The sequence below is a fragment of the Diospyros lotus genome, chromosome 3, assembly GCF_014633365.1.
Source record: "Diospyros lotus cultivar Yz01 chromosome 3, ASM1463336v1, whole genome shotgun sequence".
Taxonomy (NCBI): domain Eukaryota; kingdom Viridiplantae; phylum Streptophyta; class Magnoliopsida; order Ericales; family Ebenaceae; genus Diospyros; species Diospyros lotus.
In genome coordinates, this window is record NC_068340.1 from 7,561,471 (window position 1) to 7,583,292 (window position 21,822).

The 21,822-nt window shown below is 37.6% G+C and overlaps 1 protein-coding gene across 2 annotated transcripts; it reads right to left on the minus strand.

The window, feature by feature from the left end:
- Nucleotides 1–344: 344 nt before the first annotated feature.
- On the minus strand, nucleotides 345–19,200 carry LOC127798070 (U-box domain-containing protein 6-like). 2 transcript variants are annotated; one of them, XM_052331370.1, is made up of 6 exons: nucleotides 18,989–19,200; nucleotides 18,215–18,309; nucleotides 17,627–17,812; nucleotides 4,726–4,833; nucleotides 2,450–3,618; nucleotides 345–1,480 (listed from the first exon to the last, which is right to left on the minus strand). In XM_052331370.1, the coding sequence occupies exons 2-6, from the start codon at nucleotides 18,263–18,265 to the stop codon at nucleotides 685–687; spliced, it is 2,310 nt and encodes a 769-aa protein (XP_052187330.1). In that variant the 5' UTR covers nucleotides 18,266–18,309; nucleotides 18,989–19,200; the 3' UTR covers nucleotides 345–684. The 2 variants fall into 2 exon arrangements, with proteins under 2 accessions (XP_052187330.1, XP_052187331.1); XM_052331371.1 differs by having other exon boundaries at nucleotides 18,866–19,200.
- Between the last annotated feature and the right edge of the window lie 2,622 nt (nucleotides 19,201–21,822).

Consider the following 21,822-nt stretch of genomic DNA (forward strand, 5'->3'; position numbering starts at 1 on the left):
TCTGTTATTTGAACAGATTTTAGAAAAGTACCCTTCCAAAATGTAATGGAAGTCACTAAACCTAAGCCATGAACCTTATTGATCTCTCATTGACACATTCAAGTATATCGTTTTGTATTTTACTTTTGACTATTTACAAAGCGCTCTTATGTGATTACCATTCTAATTCCCAAATGAGGTGACTTTTAACCCTAGTAACTATCTAAAATTACAATATGAGATCCCACTATCAGAAGTCGAATTCTAATTCAAACTCACAGTACATCTAATTTTCCTGTCTATTTTCACAAAAAAAATAAATAAATAAATAAATAAACCTATGACCCTCCAATTACAAGAGCCATTATTACGACTACTATATCAAAGCTCATCCAAAGAATAAGAAGAAAAAATGGCACCCAAAAAAATTTGGATACCAGAGAATTATTCCACAAGGTGATATACAAAAAATTACATCAATAAAACAGGCAAACACCGGAAGGTTTGCTTCACATTGTGGATTGGAAGCAGGAAGCTGGAACTTAAAAATGCATAGACTATAATAAGGCTATCTAGAAGAGGAAGGCAAAAACTATATAATCCTTGCTTCTTGTGTGGAATGCTAAAGATCATATAAGGGTCATAGAAGGAGAAAGGAGATACAGAGGAAATATACAACAGCATTGTAGCATATCATCAGCAGTCTCATCTCTGCTGCACCGACATGCTCTTGTTCTTCCACCAAAATGACAAAACTTTCCCCACCTTTCTTCTGGAGACCGTCTTGGATAGCGGTTTCAAGTCCGGCTCGGGCGCATCCATGTTGCTGGCTTCGATACTTTCTGGCAGCTGACGGATCTGAGGAGGGGGTAGATCGCGCTGGCGCTGCTCCCGGAACAGCATCAGAAGTTTTTGAGCCTTCTGTTTCCCTCTCATAGTCCCGTTCACAGACATCGACACCAACGAAGGTATTACCCCTTCTTGAAGGACCATTTCGCTGCACTTCTCGTTTCCATTACACAAAATCAGAAGAAAAGCGGCAGCTTGCTCCTGCTCAGCAGGCTCGCCAGCGTCCAATATGGTTGCAAGCCCACTAAATAGGCCTGGGACTGAAATCATTTCATCTCTTGCCAACTGACTTGAAGCTAAGTTCATTAAGACTGCAATGCATTTTTCTATCCATGAGTTGTCGCTCGAGTCAGTGAGAAGAGATACGAGACACTTGATGACACCAGCTGAAAGAAGGTTTTCAAGATTGGATGGATGAGTGGAGAGATGAAACAGGGCATGGAGGGCATCCAGCCTGCACTGTGGATCTGTTTCACCTTCAAGGACCTTGATTAGGAAAGCAACAGCCCCACTTGAACCAATGATGGGCTTGGCTTCCTCGAGACAGGAAAGATTCAGGTAAAGTGCTGTTGCTGCTCCATGAGAATTCGATTTTGCAACAATTTCATCCAGCAGTGGAAGCACTCCGGCCGCCAACATCATGTCCTTGTTTCTGGAAGAAATATATAGAAGAAAAAGGATGCACATTAGCCTCACATAAACATGTTCATCATTTTCAAGAGAAGAAAAAGCACAAAAAACTGAAGGTGCAATTAGTTAGGCCAGATACACTTCATAACAAGCAATGTTACGCAGGTCCATGGATGCATTTGAGACACATTTACGGTGGCAGACCCCAATTCTTTGCATCCAGTAATTGATTCTATGATTCTAGTGAATTACACCATAGAACCAAAATCATAGTTGAACCTCTCCTCAGAGAGTTGGGAGTTTCAACACAAGTTGTTCACTAGTAAAAGAGGGATGCTTCTTCAGGTACAGAAGAATTAGAAAATTTGTTCATGTGACCGAAGTGGTACATCCAAGTGATATATCATTGTAAAACCAAAAGACTTTGTGAAAATTGCAAATCTGATCTATAGAACAAGAACTTGTTCAAGATTCACAAAAGATAGGGCAGAGAGATAGTGAGCTTCATAAACATAAAAATGGACAGTTTTGAGATTTAGCAGTCAAAAACAAAAAAAATGAGACTATTTTGAGGGACATACAACAGTCAAAACAACAAAACCCTAACACTAGCCAATTTAGGCAGTTCGTTAGGTGCTTAATTTTCTTCCTGCGGCACTTATTGAGCCAATGATCAAGAATTCAAGAAGATAACAACTGACTCAATGAGAAAATGTTACTCAAGGCTAATAGACCAAGGTTAGTATATCCAAGTAATGTAGATAAATTACCAGGAATTACTGAACATGAGATGAGTTACAGGCACTTGTCAAACAAAAATAGCTTTACACGATCCTGAGATATGACAGGAAATTTTCTTTTTTTTAACCTAAGCATTGTGAGATTACAATGCAATCATCCCTGCCAGACAGGTTGTATCAGTTCTATTTTATGCAACCATTATGCATTTACATGCAATCCTTAGTGCCAGTATATTGAGCAAGAGACAAACCTGTTATTATTAACAGCAAGATTGAAGAGAGCCATAGCTCCAATTTCCTGAGCAATTTCATGCCTTTCCTGCAAAGCACACTCTAAAAACTGCAATAGTGCTCCAACAAACCCATTAGCACCCATATAGACCCTGGCTTCCTGATCATCCTTAAGCAAGTTCCTAATTTGTTCAACCACTTTGCACTTTTTCATCATGTCTTCCTCTTTGTCCAACAATACCAAAAGGTCATCATATCTCTCATATGCACTATTACTGTACTCTTCCTCTTGTATAGGCAAGTCCTCCACTTCATTTCCTCCGGACTCTTCAATTATACAATTCTCCTCTAGAGGAACCACCTTTACACCCTTCATCTTGCAGGCCCCACTACTGTCCATTGACTTTGAGTTTGTGGACTCACTCTCAGACAAAACCAACCTCCAGTAGTTGAGATCAAGAGACTCTGGAGGTCCATCAGGAATGGGAATTCCATTCTGCTCACACCAACTAGCAACAAGGCCCTTGACACAATAATTAGGAGTCAAAGAAAGATGAGAGAGCTGTTGTTGAGTCTTTGGACAGGTGTTGTGCCCATCACTAAACCATTTTTCAATACAAATCCTTTCATATGTTTGCCCAGAAGCAATGATGACTGGATCATACATGAGCTGCAAAGATATTGGACATCTCAACCCTTCCGGAGGGAGAGGCATCTTCCCTGATTTCCTGAAGTTTGGCTTGAAATTGAAGGAACCGAGTTTCGAAAGTTGTCGTTCAAAGGGATGACAATCACCACCATCTTCAAAAGAGCCTTGAACAGTAGGGGAACAAGGTGCCGAACCCTGTGAATCATTGTCATCAGAGAAGTCACTTCTAAAAAGCTTAGAGTATTTTCTCATGAGGTGTAAAAGAAATGCCACGATTGACTCCTTTCTCTTGTCTTCATCAGTCCGAGCCCTTTCAATTATTTTCTTTAGTGCTCTTCTTTCCCTTAGAGCTGCTCTTGAAGAAGTAATGCCAAGCCTAGAAGCAGCATGGTGAAAAGATTCTAGCTCATTATTGTCAATGCAGTTACTGTTAAATTTCCTCCCTTGCTGGAGCAATCCAATAATTTCATCACCAATTTGCTTCTCTGATGGATCAATTGAGAACTCAATCCCCTCGATTTCCCTTAAAATTTCTGAAATCTGAAAACAAATATAGTTTCAGTTTGAATTCAATATCATGTATGCAATAGAGGGCCAATTGCTTATTTTAGACAAGAAAGGAACCAAAAATTTCATTACAGAAAAACATTAATGTAGCCTGTTCGCTAGGAGCAAAAATATATGCTCCAATCCATTGAAAAAGTAGAAATTTAATTGAAGAAGGAACAGAACTTAGGTGGAAAAACCCACAACCATCATTTTGAGGGATGTTTCACAGGACAGCAAAATGTCCTTGAAGAAAGGTTAAGAAAGTGATAACGTCTGTATATTGTGCTTTCATTACCCTTCAACTGATAGTAGAATCTTCTAGCACAATTACTCAAAAATGGCTCCATTTGATAAATAATGAGAAGCTATTCTGGCATTGACTTTAAGATGTTGGGCTATTGTCTGTATTTCAGTCAAGTTGCTGTAGAATCAAAATATGGGAAGGCAATTCTTAGTTGTGACAAAATAAAAACTGTAATTACAGATGTACTTGACGACATTTTAGGTTGTTGATACATTTAACTATGTCAGCAAATTCCTTGATCAAAAAACACGTCCCTGTGATATTTCTAATCTCCATCTAAATTAAAGTTGTTTAGAATAAGATTGTCTCCGCTGACATGATTTTAGATGTCAACTTACATTGTTTAAAAGGCTTTGAAGTTGTGTCACATTAGCATTGTTCTAGAATTTTTTTTTTTTTTTTTCTGGTACATACCTAGTGCCTCCTTTACTTTCCATATTGTTCATTCAACGGGCATGTAATATTGCTGACAATAAATGGTTTAGGAATTAGGACAAATCAAATTATACAGGAGTTTCAAATTTAAAAAAAATGAAGAATCTTATTAATGCAATAAAAGCCAGACCAGCAGTCTTGTTGAGAACAGTTAATACAATGGTCTTCATTTACCCATTAAATCAAACATATAACTTTTGGCAGATCATCTATACTTGCCTGGAGTGAGTGAGAATAAGTTTGTTACAACTGCTACACGTGGCACACAGTCCAAAAACTTCAACTAAAACTTTAAGCATAAAATAGGTGCAACTAGAAGATAACAACAAATATGGCCAAGAGAAGCAAGTTAAAATCACCTGACAACCAATATCTTGTGGAACAATATCTTTTACCCGCCTAAGACTATCTCCAAGAGCACACCTTGCCTTCTCAAATTTGAGAACAACAGAATCACCAGTGATGGCCTGCATCACAAGGATGATTTTACTGAAACTTACTCTCGAGGATAAAGAAAGAAAAGAAACAGAAAACCTTGCAGCTTGTCAAAGAAGGCAGAAATATTAAGTTGCAGCTGAAATTCTAAGAGTTCAACTTCTTTTTATAATCAAGCAAACAGTAAAAGAGATTGCCATAAAATGATTCAACTCTGTCATGTGGGCTTATCCACCAAGCCAAACTCATAAATATGTCATATTTATGTTGATGTGTAGCTACATGTACAATAAACTGAAACCAGGCAGTTGAAACTCCACTCACTGTTCTCTTACCAAAGTAATCGCCAAACCAGAATTTGAATCAGTGACAATTGAACAGCTAAAAGGCCATTACCTAGTGGTATTTTGCCACTTATAAAATATTACTGGCAAGGGTAGACTTGACATATTCCTATAAAGAGATTGCTATTTTCCACAATGTAGACTGCCCTAAGCCTCAAAACAAACAGTTTTACAATAAATAGAACATAACAATTAAACTTCTCCAGTTTTCTTTTATTTATTTTTTCTTTGAACAATATAATATGGATGCAAAGCCAAAAAAAGCATGAAATATTAACAAATGAATCCCCAAGGTCTAAGCGGCAAGCCCTTTCTATTACTTAGCAGGGACAGAAAAACAAAAACAAAAACCTGGAAAGCCCTTGTGAATTATGGGGCTGGCTACATAAATTCTACTTCATCAATCATTTCCATCTATGGTTTTATCTTCAGCAATGCCCTTATAACGCATATTATATCTAAGGGTCATTTTCCATCAAGTTGTTTTGGGTCTTCCTCAACTTATTTTGCTAAAGATTTGCTCCATTCCATACTCTCCTCAAAGGAGCCTCTTTTTGTCTTCTTCTCACATAACCAAATCATCTGTCACAAAACAAGAGGAAGACCAAAATTTGGGTCAATTTTGCTGCGGAGATTGAGTAGATTTAGCTATTCTCTTTCCAATATTAATTATAGCTTTTATAATTTCCAGCTGGTAGTTTGTTAGGCCGTTGTGCCAGGTGTAAAGGGGGACTAGAATAAAACAAAATAGTCTGTTAGAGGAGAGGTGATCTGTTGTGGCAGCACCCATGGGTTTACTATATAAACTATGTCAGCCTCATGCAACGATATCAATCAATTTACCAAAAATCAGATTCCTATTCTCTCTCTTCCTCCCTTACTCTCTTACTCTTTCTTTCTCTTCCAATCCCGTCTCTTTTCTTCCTACGATTCTCTAGTGATTCCTTCTAATTCACACCGAGTTAGGAGGACATAAGCTATCACAGCACAACTGTGACATTTGGTATCAGAGCATTGGTTCTGGCAAGGAGTGTTAGGGGCATAAGAGATGGCCGAAGGAATGCGCATGAAGAACATGGAGAGAGTTCTCTGAAAGGTAGTGTGAGAGGTTCGGAGAGAGGAGCATGTCGGATACCATTGAGGAGTTCAACGAGCTGAAACAGTGGGTGATGTTGGATCATACTTAAGGAGGTTTGAAGAGCTGAGATCCTTGATGAGTAGTCATGATCCTCACCTAACGGAGGCATATTTTGTCTTTAGTTTCCTCAGTGGCCTGAGCGAGGATTTGAGGCCTATGGTGAAGATGATCAGGCCAAGAACGGTTGAGTAAGCAACCGAGAGTGCCAAGTTGCAAGAGATGGTGGCGGAGGCACTGCTAAAGAAGCAGAAGGTGCAATAGCAAAGGGCTGTACACATGGGGAATTGGCAACAAGGAGGGAACAACAAGGGGGTCAACAAGGAGCTAGTGAGAGGTAATGCCGGGGGAAGGAATTTTGGTGGTGCCAACTTTGGTGGGAGACCTAATGATCCTAGAAGGCAACCTGGTGCATGTTATAGATGTGGAGATAGATACTTTCTGGGGCACTAATGCAAAAGTCAATTGTTGTTATTAGAAGGCCGAGGAGAAGAAGTAGAAGACGAAGACGAAGAAGGAGAGGAAGTGGAAGGAACCGATGAAGAGGGAGTAGAGGACAATGGAGAGATATCCCTCCATGCACTCAAGGGAATCACCAATAACAAGATAATTAAGGTTGAGGGAAAGGTGAAGGGGGGCAGTTTGTCAATCCTAATTGACAGCGGAAGCGCACACAACTTCCTTGATGATAACAATGCTAAGAAACTAAAGTGTCAGCTCACTGGTACACCGCGTTTGAGTGTGATTGTGGCTAATGGGAACCGAGTAATGAGTGACTCGACCTGCCTGGGATTCGTGTGGGAAATGCAGGAGGAGAAATTTGAGGCAGACCTCAGGCTGCTGCAACTAGGAGGGTGTGATGTCATTTTAAGGGTGGATTGGATGAAGGGGATGAGCCCCCTATGCTTTAATTTCAACCGTATGGAAGTGTCCTTTGAAAAAGAAGGAAGAAGAATGACACTCACCAGTGGGAGGGAGACTACTACCTGCAAGATGATTATAGGTAGGAGGCTGCAAAGGGTCCTCAAGAGCAAGTGGAGTCAACTCACACAGCTATTTTCCATTGTGAAAGTGGAAGGAAGTCCTAAGGGAGAGAAGTTGGGGGAGCTACAGCTAACTGTCAGCCACCAACAAAGGGGTATTGACCAGGTATGCACCGTACCACTAATTGATGAATTATTGGTAGAATTCAAGGACCTCTTTGTGGAACCAAATACCCTTCCTCCTAACTGAACCTTGGACCATCCATTAACCTAAAACCGAATGTTGAGCCAGTTAATATTAGATCCTACCATTATACCCCTATCCAGAAAATCGAAATTGAAAGAATGGTGAAAGAAATGATGAGCCAAACTTTCATTAGACCGAGCTAGAGTCCCTTTGCCTCCCTAGTTCTGTTAGTTAAAAAAAAAGATGGTTCTTGGCCTTTTTGTGTAGATTATCGCCAACTTAACACCCTAACCATCAAAGATAAGTTTCTCATACCCCTTACTGAAGACCTAATGGACGAGCTACACCAAGCCAAATTCTTTTCCAAACTTGACTTACGCTCGGCTTACCACCAAATCCGGATGAAGCCCGAGAATATCCACAAAACTACCTTCCGAACTCACCATGGCCATTTTGAGTTCTTGGTGATGCCCTTTGGGCTCACTAATGCCCCAGCCACCTTTCAATCCCTAATGAACCAAGTATTTGAACCCGACCTAAGGAAATTCATACTTGTGTTTTTTATGACATCCTTGTCTGTAGCCCAACTTTGGACCAACATCTTAACCACCTAAGAACCACCTTTGAGGTCCTTAGAAACAACCAATTATTCATCAAAAAGTTTAAGTGTGCATTCGGTCAGGACCAAGTGGAATACTTGGGGCACTTAATCTCGAGAAAGGAGGTGAGTACCGACCCAATGAAGGTGGAGGCTATGCTCAATTGGCCAAGGCCCACTACCATAAGGGCTCTTAGGGGTTTCCTAGGACTCATCGGGTACTACCGCAGGTTTGTTAAGGGATGTGGAGTTATTAGTAAACCCCTTACAAACTTATTGAAGAAAGGAAACTTCCAGTGGGGGTAGGAAGCAAAAGATGCTTTTGAAAAATTAAAGGTGGCAATGAGCAGGATTCCCACATTAGGGCTGTCGGATTTCAACAAGCCTTGAGACGGATGCATATGGAGTAGGGATTGGGGTTATTTTGATGCAAGATGGCAGACCATTGGTTTTTTAAAGCCAAGCCCTTAGTCCAAGACACATAGGTCTAAGTATACATGAAAAGGAGTTTTTGGCTGTTCTTATGGCTATTGAGAAGTGGCGACATTACTTGGAGGCAGGGAGGTTTATGATCAAAACTGATCGCGAGTCATTGAAGTTTTTGCTACAGCAAAAGCTCCAAACTCAATTGCAAAAGAAGGGAATGGCCAAGTTAATGGGGGCTAGATTACTCCATACAATATAAGAAGGGCAGTAAGGGATCTTGTGTTAGGGTGTGATATATATAAAAGGTGCAAATAGGAAAACGTGGCATATCTAGGGCTGCTACAACCCCTGCCAATACCGGAACAATCATGGACAAGTGTGTCCATGGACTTCATCGAAGGTCTACCAAAATCCGAAGGGAAGGATTATATAATGGTGGTCGTAAACTGACTTACTAAGTATGCACATTTTGTAGGGTTGGCTCATCCCTATACTGCCTAAGAAGTAGCGAGGGCATTCATGGATAAAGTGGTAGCTATGCATGGGGTTCCTAAGTCTATTATATCTGACCGAGATAAGGTGTTTACAAGCCATTTCTGGAGAGAGTTGGTGAAGAACATGGGCATGGAACTCAACCTTTCAACTGTATATCATCCCCAATCCGATGTGCAAACACAAAGGGTCAATCAAAGCCTATAAACCTATATACAATGCATGTGTTTGATGCAGCCTAAGAGTTGGCATAGGTGGCTGGCTTTGGCATAGGTGGCTGGCTTTAGCATAGTGGTGGTACAATTCCAACCACCATGCTTTTATAAAGAGAACCCCATTTGAAGCGGTGTTTGGGTATAACCCACCGACCCTACCAGCCACTGGAGGGCATGCCTCTGCCGCAACCATGGAAGAGTACTTGCAGCAGAGAAGAGAAGTATTGCAGCAACTCAAGCAAGAGTTGGCATCGGCCCAAAATCGGATGAAAAAATACGCCGATAGAAGGAGAAGTGATCGTGAGTTCGAGGTTGGGGAAAGTGTCTACCTAAGACTCAGGCATCCACATCTAAAGTCCATCTCCCAAGGGCCAGTTTCCAAACTCAACCCTAAGTACTTCGGACCATTCCCCATAACTGCCAGAATTGGCAAAATGGCTTACCAATTACAGCTATCAGAAGGATCCAAAATCCATCCGATCTTTCATGTGACCTTATTAAAATGGACCACAGGCAAGGAGAGGGTTAACCCTGAGCTACCAGTGCTACCGAAGGAGAAAGAAAGAGCAAAGGAGTCAGAGGCTAAATTGGAAAGAATAGTGGTTTATCACCAAGGAGCCCCTCTCATCCAAGTGCTAGTTAGGTGGCAAGGAGAGTCTTCGGTAAAAGATACCTGGGAATACCTTCCTCAATTACTATAATAGTTTCCAAGGGCAACCAGCCTCTTGAACATTTCTTGAGGATTAGAAATTGCTGAAGGAAGGGGTATTGTCACAAAACAAGAGGAAGACCGAAATTTGGGTCAATTTTGCTGTAGAGATTGAGTAGATTTAGCTATTCTCTTTCCAATTTTAATTATAGCTTTTATAATTTCCAACTGGTAGTTTGTTAGGCCGTTGTGCCAAGTGTAAAGGGGGGGCTAGAATAAGACAGAATAGTCTGTTAGAGGTGATCTGTTGTGGTAGCACCCATGGGTTTACTATATAAACTATGTCAGCCTCATGCAACGGTATCAATCAATTTATCCAAAATCAGATTCCTATTCTCTCTCTTCCTCCCTTACTCTCTTACTCTTTCTTTCTCTTCCAATCCCTTCTCTTTTCTTCCTACGGTTCTCTAGCGATTCCTTCTAATTCACATCGAGTTAGGAGGACGAAAACTGTCACAGCACAACTGTGACACCATCTTAATTGTGTCTTACACGTCTATCTACAATAACTGATCGATGCACTATGGAAGAGTAGCTGATGTTGTTTCTTGTCTTTCGTTTCTTATTTACTATTGTGGTTGGCTATCAGTTAAGTTGTGCTTTTGTTTCTGTTAGGCGGTTGTTATATTTCAGTTTGTATATAAGGACAGTCAAGTGCTTAGTTGTTTTTATTGTTGTAATTTCTCTATCTTTCAATATCAATTTGGCTCGAGGTCTTCTTCATCTCGAATTTTCTTTCTGTTCAACCTTAAAGCTCTCGCTTCATGGTATCAGAGCCATTCTGACTCGCGTTGATGGCTTCTCCTCACACCGTTAGCTCCTCCTCATTGCCTCGCTCCAATTCTGTACTGTCATCGACATCACAGTTGGACTTTACAGCGATGGCGAAGGCATTTAGTTTTGTTCCGATCAAATTAGACTCCAGCAACTATCTGTTTTGGAAAGCTCAGATTTCAACGACGATTAGGGCGTTTGATTTGCAATAGTACATCAACAAGGCGCCGACACCTGCGCAATACACTTGCGATCCAGAGAATCCAGATCGTGATGCTCAGGTGCTAAATCCCGATTATCTCAATTGGATCAAGTCAGATCAACTTCTCTTAGGCTGGTTATTTTCGACTATGGAGAATGATGTTTTAGCGCAAGTCATTCACTGTGAGTCTTCATCTGTAGTTTGGAGTGTGCTTAAAAACTTATACTCACAACAAACTGTTGCAAAATCGTTTCAATTAAAACAATAATTAAGGTCTATGAAGAAGAATGATCTGTCAATCAATGATTACAATCTGAATCTTAAAAGTATTGGACACGTCCTAGCTGCTATCGGAGAGCTGTTGAATGATAGAGAATTGTTGATGGCCATTTTGCATGGCTTAGATAGTGATTTTGAGACTATCGTAAGTCTAATTACATATCAGATGGATGATATTAACATAGACAAAGTCCAATATCTTCTATTAATGCATGAACAACGGCTTACTGCTAAGAATGCCTCTAGTGTTTCTTTTGTCTATAACATTGGATCTGCTAGTGTTAATTTGACCTCACAGTAGACAAAGGATGATTATGGAGTGTCTAGAGGTGGTGTTGGTCCTAGAGGTGGAAACTATAGAGGACAAGGACGTGGCCAGTCCTCTGGTCGTAGAATGTATTGTCAGCTTTGTGGAAGGCCTGGTCATTTGGCTGACCATTGTTACCATCGATTTGATCGAAACTTTTAGAGGAGCTCATCATTACCTCCTAATCCTAATTCTAATTTTGGTCCTCCTCAGTTTGGTAGAGGCAGTGGTTCTTTGGTACATAATCCTCAATCATTCGAGGCTCATCCCATCGGCTCTAATGAAGCCTACTTAGCTGATAGTTCTGAGGCTTACTATGGCAGCTTGCCATCACCTTCAGACATTTCCTCTTCATTTTCTGCTTCTCAATTCTCTCCTGCATCAATCTCTCATGGTGATACTTCGTGGATTGTGGACTCTAGTGCCACAAATCATATCACCTCCAACCTAAGCAACCTGTCCATTCACTCTCCTTATGGTGGCAATGATAGAGTTGCAGTTGGCAATGGTAAGAAGTTACCTATATCTCATATTGGCTCTAGTCACTTGTGCACACAAACTTCTCCTCAAACCTTCCTGTCCTTACCTAATGTGTTGCATGTTCCCTCTATGCAACAGAATCTTATCAATGTTTCTCAGTTGACTAAGGATCATAACTTGATTACTGAATTTCATGCTGACTCTTGTTTTGTTAAGGACAAGGAGTCAGGTCGTGTGCTGCTTCGAGGGATTCTTAGAGATGGATTGTATCATCTTGTTCTAGCATTTGATCATGTTGATCCTAAATTGGTGTCTGATTTTGTTTTCAAGTCAAGAATACCAGCAGCTTCCTTGTCCAGAAGAATTCAAGCTGCTTCTACTTCTATAGATTGTTCTTTTTCAAATAAATGTAAAGGACCAGCTTTGTTTACTAAGTCCTCTTTTCCTATTGCTTCATATGTTTCTAAAATTTGTCAGCAGTTGCATGCCAAATTAGGGCATCCTTCTCTACATGTACTTCGACTTGTGTTGAATAAAATTGGTCTTCCTTGTTCAAGTTCGAATATGTTTTTTTGTGATTCTTGCAAAATAGGCAAAATGCATCAACTTCCTTTTGATGATTGCATGATTACAGCCAAAGCTCCCCTAGAACTTGTTTATTCCGATTTATGGGGACCAACACCAGTGCTTTTCACTGAGGGGTTTAAATACTATATTGTTTTTGTTGATGCATACACTAGGTACACATGGTTATATCCTTTGAAATTAAAAATCTGATGCCTTAGCCATTTTTAAAACATTTCACAAGCTTGCTGAACTCCAATATAATATCAAACTCAAAGCTCTTCAAACTGATAATGGTGGTGAGTTCAAAGCCTTCATACCTTATCTGACTGCTTGTGGTATTCAACCTAGATTCATTTGTCCTCATACACATCAACAGAATGGCATGGTTGAGCATAAACATCGCCACATAGCTGAAATGGGCCTTACCTTATTAGCTCATGCCCATGTGCCCTTAAAATTTTGGGTAGAAGCATTTGCTACTGCTATCCATATCATTAATCTTTTACCAGCTTCTACCTTAAACTTTCAGTCCTTTACCATAAAGAGCCTGATTATATGCAATTACAACCATTTGGTTGTGCTTGTTTTCCCTTTTTTCGACTCCATAACAAGCACAAATTTCAATTTCATTCAACCAAACGTGTATTTCTAGGCTATAGCCATGTGCATGCTGGTTTCAAGTGTTTACATCCCTCAGGGAGAGTCTATATTTCTCGTCATGTCAAGTTTAATTCCGAAGAATTTCCTTATTCTACATTGTGGACTTCCTCCTCAAGTTGTTCTTTTACGTCTTCTGTTTCAAATGCTTGTTCTGGTCCATCTACTTCTACACTTCACACCCTTTCTTTTTTTCCTGTTCGTCCTTCATCTTTGGTATATCCTCAAGTAGCACAGTCCTCTCCTTTGTCCTATGTTGTTCCTTCCCACATACCTGATAATCCTTCTGCTCAACCTTCACCTAGACCTTCAGAATGTTTGCGATCTACTCCATCTTCTCTTCAACCCGATCACCCTAAACCTTCTAGCACTAAACCTGCTCCTGCTCCCTCCATTCATCCTATGATCATCTGATCCACGGCTAAACATCTTCCTATTTCTTCTCCATATGCTTTAGTAAGCACCTCAGAACCAAATTCAGTTCAAGAGGCTTTCTTAGATCCTAAGTGGGTTAGAGCTATGAATGACGAATATACTGCTCTTTAACGCAATCAGACATGGGTTTTGGTCCCTTTTTCTTTTGATATGAATCTGATTGATTGCAAATGGGTGTTTCGGGTGAAATATAATTCTGATGGCTCTGTTTTAAAACATAAGGCTCGGCTGGTTGTAAAAGGTTTTCTTTAAAACCCTGGTGTTGGTTACAGTGAGACCTTTAGTCCGGTGGTTAAGGGTCCTACCATTAGAGTTTTGTTTTCTTTGGCAACCACTTTTGGCTGGGATATTTAGCAGGTTGATGTCAACAATGCCTTTTTGAATGGTGATCTTGGTGAGGTTGTTTTTATGTGGCAACTAGAAGGGTTTGTTAGCCTTGAGTTTCCTACTCACATTTGTAGGTTGAAAAAGTTCTTATATGGGCTACGCCAAGCCCCTCATGCTTGGTATAATAAGCTGAAGGGAGCCTTACAGCAGTGGGGTTTTAAAAAGGCAGTTTTTTATGCCTCTCTTTTCATTAAAAGGACTTTTCGTTATGTGTTGTTTGTCCTAGTATATGTTGATGATATTTTGGTGACAGGTTCAAACTCCTTGGCCCTTCAAGGGTGTATTCATGATTTGGACAAGAATTTTGCTCTTAAAACTCTTGGGTCAGTTAACTACTTTCTTGGGTTTTAAGTGTATAGAAACTCCACTAGTCTTTATCTCACACAATCTAAGTACACTATAGATTTGTTAAAGAAAGCAAAGATGGATAATTGTAAACCTTGTCCAACACCTATGACTTCGGGCCTATCTTTGACTGATGAAGGTGTTCTCTTTTCTGAGCCTTCATTTTATCGAACCATAATAGGCTCCCTACAGTATTTGACTTACACTCAGTCGAATATTGCATTTACCGTAAATAAGTTGAGCCAGTTTCTTTCAGCCCCAAAAGTTCAACACTGGCATGCCTGCAAAAGACTATTGAGGTATCTTAAGGGTACTCCTCATCTGGGGCTGATGTTTACACCTTCTCCTCGAGATATGTCTCTAATTGTTTTTATAGATGCGGATCGTGCCGGGTGTAAGGTGACCCGCAAGTCTACCAGTGGGTTGTGTGTGTTTCTTGGCTGTAATTTACTAGTCTAGGGTTCTAGGAAGCAATTGATGGTGGCTCGGTCAACAGGAGAAGCTGAGTACCGAGTAGTGGCCCAAGGAGTTACAGAAATCTTGTGGCTGAAGTCGTTGCTGTCAGAGCTGGGGTATCCTTGTGAGAAGACTCCTATCTTGTGGTGTGACAACCTGGCACCTAAAAGTATGGCTGAGAACCCTGTTTTTCACTCTAGAACAAAGCACATTAAAATTGATGTGCATTTTGTCCGTGAGAAAATTGAAAATGGAGATGTTGATGTTCGGTATGTACCTACACTTCATCAAGTGGTTGATATCTTTACAAAGGGTTTATCAAGGGATCGATTTGTATTTTTGAGCAACAAGCCAAGGCTTCAGCAGTCACCTATGAGTCCCTCTCAACTTGTTGTTTGTGCTGATTCTAAAGTACAGTTGCTATCTACAACAACTGAAGGTGATTCAGCAAGCTTGATGCTACCAAGGGAGCCTAATTTGAGGGGGAGTGTGGAAGAGTAGCTGATGTTGTTTCTTGTCTTTTGTTTCTTATTTACTGTTGTGGTTAGCTATCAGTTAAGTTGTGCTTTTGTTTCTGTTAGGCGGTTGTTATATTTCAGTTTGTATATAAGAACAGTCAAGTCCTTAGTTGTTTTTGTTGTTGTAATTTCTCTATCTTTCAATATCAATTTGGCTCAAGGTCTTCTTCATCTCGATTTTTCTTTCTGTTCGACCTTGAAGCTCTCACTTCATGCACAAGTACGTAAAAGAAGGAACTAAAAACAAAACAAAGAAACTTATAAAATAGCAAAGTAGCAATCCAACTAATTTTAACACTAGTGCAACTATAAAATATATTACAACTCAAAATAATGAACCCATTAAGCCTACCCTCCTTGTACCACAAAATTAACATACTAACATTCCTCAAACCTATTCTCATACCAGGACCCAAAACATACCATGTTCCTGGTAACTATGGTATTTCCTCAACATGTTATAAAATGTTTTTCTGCTCCATCATACATGTTTAATAACCTGCATATAAGCAATTTAGATCCCTTTCATCTCTAAGATCCTCAATAAGACTTCTATAGGAACTTTTTCATAACTTTTTTCTAATTTATAAACATCATATGTAACTCCTTTCATTTATCTCTATATATTTCCATTAGACACCTCGACAAGTATATAGCTTCAACTATTGACCTACCAAGCATGAAACTAAATTGGTTTTCAAATACTCTTCTTAAAATATGCTCAATCACTCATTCCTAAAGTTTCATAGTGTGGCTCATTAGCTTTTCTTCTATAACTTTCACACTTTAAACACCCCCTCTCTTTTTTTCACAAATAGGCACTACAGTGCTCTTCCTACATTTATCTGGCATCCTTTCTGATTTAAGGATCACATTAAATAATTTCACTAACTTAAAAATTCTCTCTTCTCTCATGCATGGCATGATTTTTTAAAGTTTTGCATCGAGTATCTTTCTGGAAGATTAGAACAAATCAAGAGAATTCTCACGTGATTGGAAGCGGCTAAAATAAACTGAGTTAGAGAGTCTAACTTATATAGTATATTATGAGGGGTATATTAGAGAATGTGTTCTCTTTTAATGAGTCCTTGTAATTACCGCCTATATGTCTATAAATAGAAGGCATAGGAAGGCAGTCGCATCATTCATTTCACATTTCTGTATACGAGTTTAGTGCTATGAAACTGAGAGAAAAGGCTTGTAAAAGAGAGTTCTTTGTAATCTCATAGGGCGATGTACTCGTGTGATAGAGACAAGGATTCTTGTACTGATTTCAAAAGGATTTCTAATGGATTGCTCTCAGATCGAAGAGGCTGGATGTAGGATTGCTTACAGCAATCTGAACCAGAATAAATCTTTGTCTTCTTATGTGGTTTGCTTGTCTGTTTACTCTATTTCCATTATTGTCTTTAATTCTGATTTATATTTTTGGGGTAGGGATTGGTCTCGAGTGTGGGTGTGGTTGTGAATTGGCTGTGTTTGAGAGATCCTAGTGTTTCTAATTGTAACATGATTCTATCGGAGTATTATCGTGTCCAATCTTAATCTTTTTTAATGTTTGCATTATTTCATCTAGGCATGTATATCTATGGAACATGCAGTTCTTTTTTCTTTTAGAGTTACTAAGATGCCCCAACATGTATTTTTCTCAACCTTCATTGAATAAATTCAAGAAATACTTTGTCCACCTCTCTTTGATCACCCCTTCATTTACCTTTTGGTTTATGCATTTTACTTGGCTCAAATCTCTTATTTTTCTTTCTCTTTCCTAAGCTAGCTTTTGTGTGTGTGTGTGTGTGTTTTCCCCCATCTTTTGTGTCAAGTTGTTGGTATAAATTTTGATAAACTTTTGCCTTACTTCCTTCCCTCTTTGCTTCTTTTTGTTTCATGGAATTTATTTAGTCTTGTAGCAAGTTCTCTTAGTTTTGATTTTTTCTTATACCTCTTTATTCCACCACCAAGACTCTTTTTATTTGAAGCATTTCCCTTTCACTTTATTATAACCATTTTTTTCATTTTTGGATGACAAAAAATTGCCATTTCAATCCACATGTGGTTAACCTCTCTTTCTACATTACAGTATCTTCTGCACATACTTTTTCCTTGAATATATCTTGTCTTTCACCTTCCAAACCCCACATCTGATTCTTAGGCAGCTTAGGGATGGCAATGGGTCCCCAGTTACCCATTTAAAATTAAAACAAGTATAAAAATTGATATACAGGCATAATGCTTATTTAAAATTTGGTAAAAACAAGTATGTAAATGGTAAATGGGCGAGCCATTGCCATCAATGCATAAGAAAAATATGAAAAAAGAAAATTCTTACCAAGTAAAGTTTGCTACATTCACAGCAATGCTGAATGATAGCCTTGGACTTCTCAATTGCTATGTGCAGAGAACATAATGCCTGAATACCTGTTGTACTCCTAGGCCGTGCTGCTTCCAGGTCAGGGAAAATTTCTAGCACTCTCAAATAAATTGCAGTAAGTGTCTTGCATATTCCTCCATGTAACTGCATACGTAAACACAACTATCAACCTGTCAATCATTGACTAACAGAAAGTCAAGTAAACTTCAGCTCCAGGGCAGAGAAATAAAACCATATGGCTCAAATGGGCAACAAAATTCCAAATGATAGATTAGATGTTTGCCAAATAGCCACTAAAACTACGTTCCACATATCCATGACTGATAATGTGTGTGTGTGTGTGTGTGCAGGCGCAGATGCGGGCTTGGGGGCAACGATGCTAGTGGAAAACACAGACATGCATGGCTCATCAAAACTTGCACAAAAAAAGAATCAGCCTAACCAACAAGATCTCTCAGTCCCGGAATACATCAATTAAGCAACACAAAATTTAATCATTATGTATAAATGTTTGGTTTGATTTCTTGCAATTCCATTTGTACACACCTTTGGATCACCAATTGCAAATAAATTATCTTCAACCTCTACAATATCCATGATCCAAATTCATCAAGAGCAACTGTGATCTACTTTTAGTTCACCTGAAATGCGAGTAGACAAATCAACAAAGTAGCATCAGCAGATGCAAAATATAACTAATCTGAATTAGCAAGGAAATAAAATTGAAATGCGTATAAACAATCCAAGAATAATTTATAATTATAATATAGGATATTTACATAATATAGTGCATGGATAGAAGGCCAATATCTGAACATAATGATTCAACAAAAAACACAATTGCCCAGTTCTCCAGCTATCCCCGTGCATTACGGATAAAAAAAATTAAAAAACATAATCAGGCTTTCACGTTTCCTTAAAATTAAAAACTCGAAAACAGACATGTACCAGGACTAATCATCGAACCCGCCACACCCTTCTTATAAGACACATTCAAACGCAAGAACGTATGATAATATTCAATTTCCTCAAAAACAAGTAGCAAATTGGACCTACTCGGGTGAGATCTCTAAAAACGAAACGAGAATCCAAAACGTGAAAAACTAAAAGCCACAGAAGAAACCGGAATTCTCAACATAATGCAATTCATATCCCAAAAAACAAAACAAAATTACAAAAGAGAGAGAGAGAGAGAACCTCACGCGTAAAAACCGAGTAAAGTACAAACATTTCCGAAAACAAAAACGGAAAACCAACTCAGTAATTGTCCTTGAGCGTTTGAATGAAGAGAAACATAGGGCTTTCAAGGTGAAAATGTACCAGAAAATTAAGGAACGAGTCCTGGAGGCTTCCCTTAATGGATATTAACAGACCCTAAAACGCTTAGGGCTTGGATTATCTGGTGGCCGTCTCATCAGCGTTCGGTTTTCGCGTTTAGGTCGGCCGTGCAGACAGCCATGTTCTGGGGAGGGAGGGATGGAGGGAGGGAGAGAGAGAGACAGACAGACAGAGAGTGGAAAGAAAGAGAGGGAGAGGGCGCAAATGGGAAGAGAATGGTAAAACATAATTTTAGAAAATGGTTAATGAAAATTCAAAATAGTATTCTTTCTTTTAAAAGTCCGTTCCTCACTTATTGTTTTTGAAAGTTACTATTTTTAAATTAGTTTTTGTAAATAACACGAAATTAGAAAAAAGTGTTTTTACTTTGCTTAACCCAATGACTTCTCATTCTAATCATATAATTAACTTTCTTAAATAATTATCAAACATTGTATTATATGTCACATGTATTCAACCAACTATAATTAAAAGTGATTTAATTTACTTATTTGAATTATTTTATTTTATTTGAGAATTTTAATTTATTGTTTTTTTAAAAATATATTAATTGATTCAATTTGTGGCGACGAAGATTGCTCTCGGAGAACTAATCTCTTAATTTATTTGTAATCATATTTTATCATTATCAAATTACTTTATTTAGTATCAATTTCACTATTTTTTCTCAAATAAATCCATTACTTTCACCAATATGATTTTATTTGACATTTGACTAATTTAGTTATTTATTTTTTATTTTTGCATTGAGTAATATATCGATTACTTTTACTTTACATTGAATAATCTTAAGTTGTATGAAATGAAAATAAAAAATAAATATGACATGAAATTGAAATAGAAAATTGGTATATTTAAAAAAATAAAAATAGTTTTTATAAATATAATTATTCGTGTATAATTATAAAAAATAATTATTTAATTAAATATAAATATAAATTTTATCATTAATTCAAGTACACATAAACACAAATTATTTTTATTTTTAATATAATTGTCGGTATTACATATATGGAATTACTTTTATTTTTAATGTGATCATAAAATAAAAATATATTTGTATTATTTTTTTTTAATATTATAAAATGTACCATTTCAAAATTATTAAAATAGTTTTAAAGTATTTTTTTTAATATTTCGAGATAAATAATTTTTTTATTTATTTTTACGAAATAAAAAGAAGTAAAATAAAAGTCATCAGTCGAACTCGAAATTAATTCAAACGAAACAACACTCCAGCCGTTCAACAAAGCTGAAAGCGCCTTTAATAAAGGAAGGATAATCACTCGATTAGATTAATGATGTTGTTTGACGGCGCTTTCCAACGTGGCAGAACAAGCTTTCACCACGTGTCTAGTTGGATCTGACACGGAGAAACAACCGCAGTAGCAACATGCCGCATCATGGGAAAGTTGGCAGCGCCACTAACGATTTATATATATATAAAATATCATTCACCTAATTGCTTGCCGGCTGCTGCATCTGCGTTGCAGGGCGGGAAGGGTGAGGAGTCACACGATTTACATTACAGCCACATGTTTGAGTTAGTTGTGGACCATCTGTGGACCATCTGTTTCCATGTCCCCATCTTATTTACTCCTCTTTGACCCTTTATGTCCTGTTGGTCCATCAGGTTCCTCCCTTTGACCCCAAGAATGTAGTACGGTTGGTGGTTGTTAGATAATAAATTAGACTCAATAATGTAAGTTCAAGTTATGACAATTATAGTATAAGAATTTTATCTTCTTATAATGATGATTTTTTATCGACACTATGTCTTCTACTTGGTGCGTATAGTATACCGTGATTAACCCCCTCCCACATGCATGGGACAATATGTGGAGGGCCCTTAAGGTGAAAAATTTTACCTTTTGTACCCAATATTGGTAAAATATTACTATATTTGTAGGGTTTTTTATTTAGTTTTTTATTATTTTAAAATATATATTTAAATTATATAATTTACTAAATTACACCTTTAAATTTTTGATTATTTTAATTATATTCTTAAATTTATTATGTGTAATTGATTCGAAACTATATAATTTAGTAATATGATTGAAATAACCAAAAATTTAAAAATATAATTAACTTGAAATTACATAGTTCAGGAAAATTTTTGAACTAATAAAAAATTTAAGTGTCTAAATAAAAAATATATATAAGTATAAAAGTTAAAATATATATTTGGACAACAAATATTAGTTCAAAGTTAAAAAATTCACAAAAAAAAATTATGCATAAATATGACCTTTTTTTTTGACATATAGATTGAGAAAGTCTGTACATTATAAAAAATGAATTAAATCAATTTTTTTTTTATAAAAATTGATCTAAGTAGTATTAGGTAAGTGGTTGAATAATGAATGGGTGAAAGTTAGATAAGTTGGTGTATTTAGTTTCAAATTTCAATTGTGTGAGAGTTTTCAAATTTGAATTTGGGATTGATTTGGACATTTATGATTGTGTAGAGTTATTTTAATTATAATAATAGAGTTGATGTTGTTAATATATATGTCTACAATAATAGTTAAGTATGGATTTCAATAATAGTTTATTTTTTTAACCCATTTTAATAAGGAGGCGTCACATGACTGATGACACTATCATTAATTATGATTTTTAATATTAATATTTATAAATAACTATAATTTAGTGATATTTTTATAAATTAATCATGTGTTTAACATTGCTTTCAATTTGATTGAAGTGTAATATTAACTTAACAACGCTTATTTTACAATGATCACTTTTTATTTTGGCTCAAACATAGCCTATTTCGGCTTATGTGAGGGGCACAAAATCATTAATTTTAA

What these genes read in the sequence shown, in the direction of transcription:
- LOC127798070 (XM_052331370.1), bottom strand. Translation starts at nt 18,265, where the DNA reads ATGGATATTGTAGAGGTTGAAGATAATTTATTTGCAATTGGTGATCCA. An exon ending in AATGTAGCAAACTTTACTTG is followed by an intron (nt 4,834 to 17,626) that starts GTAAGAATTTTC and finishes CTTGTGATGCAG; the next exon opens with GCCATCACTGGTGATTCTGT. An exon ending in CTTGCTGTTAATAATAACAG is followed by an intron (nt 1,481 to 2,449) that starts GTTTGTCTCTTG and finishes TATTTCTTCCAG; the next exon opens with AAACAAGGACATGATGTTGG.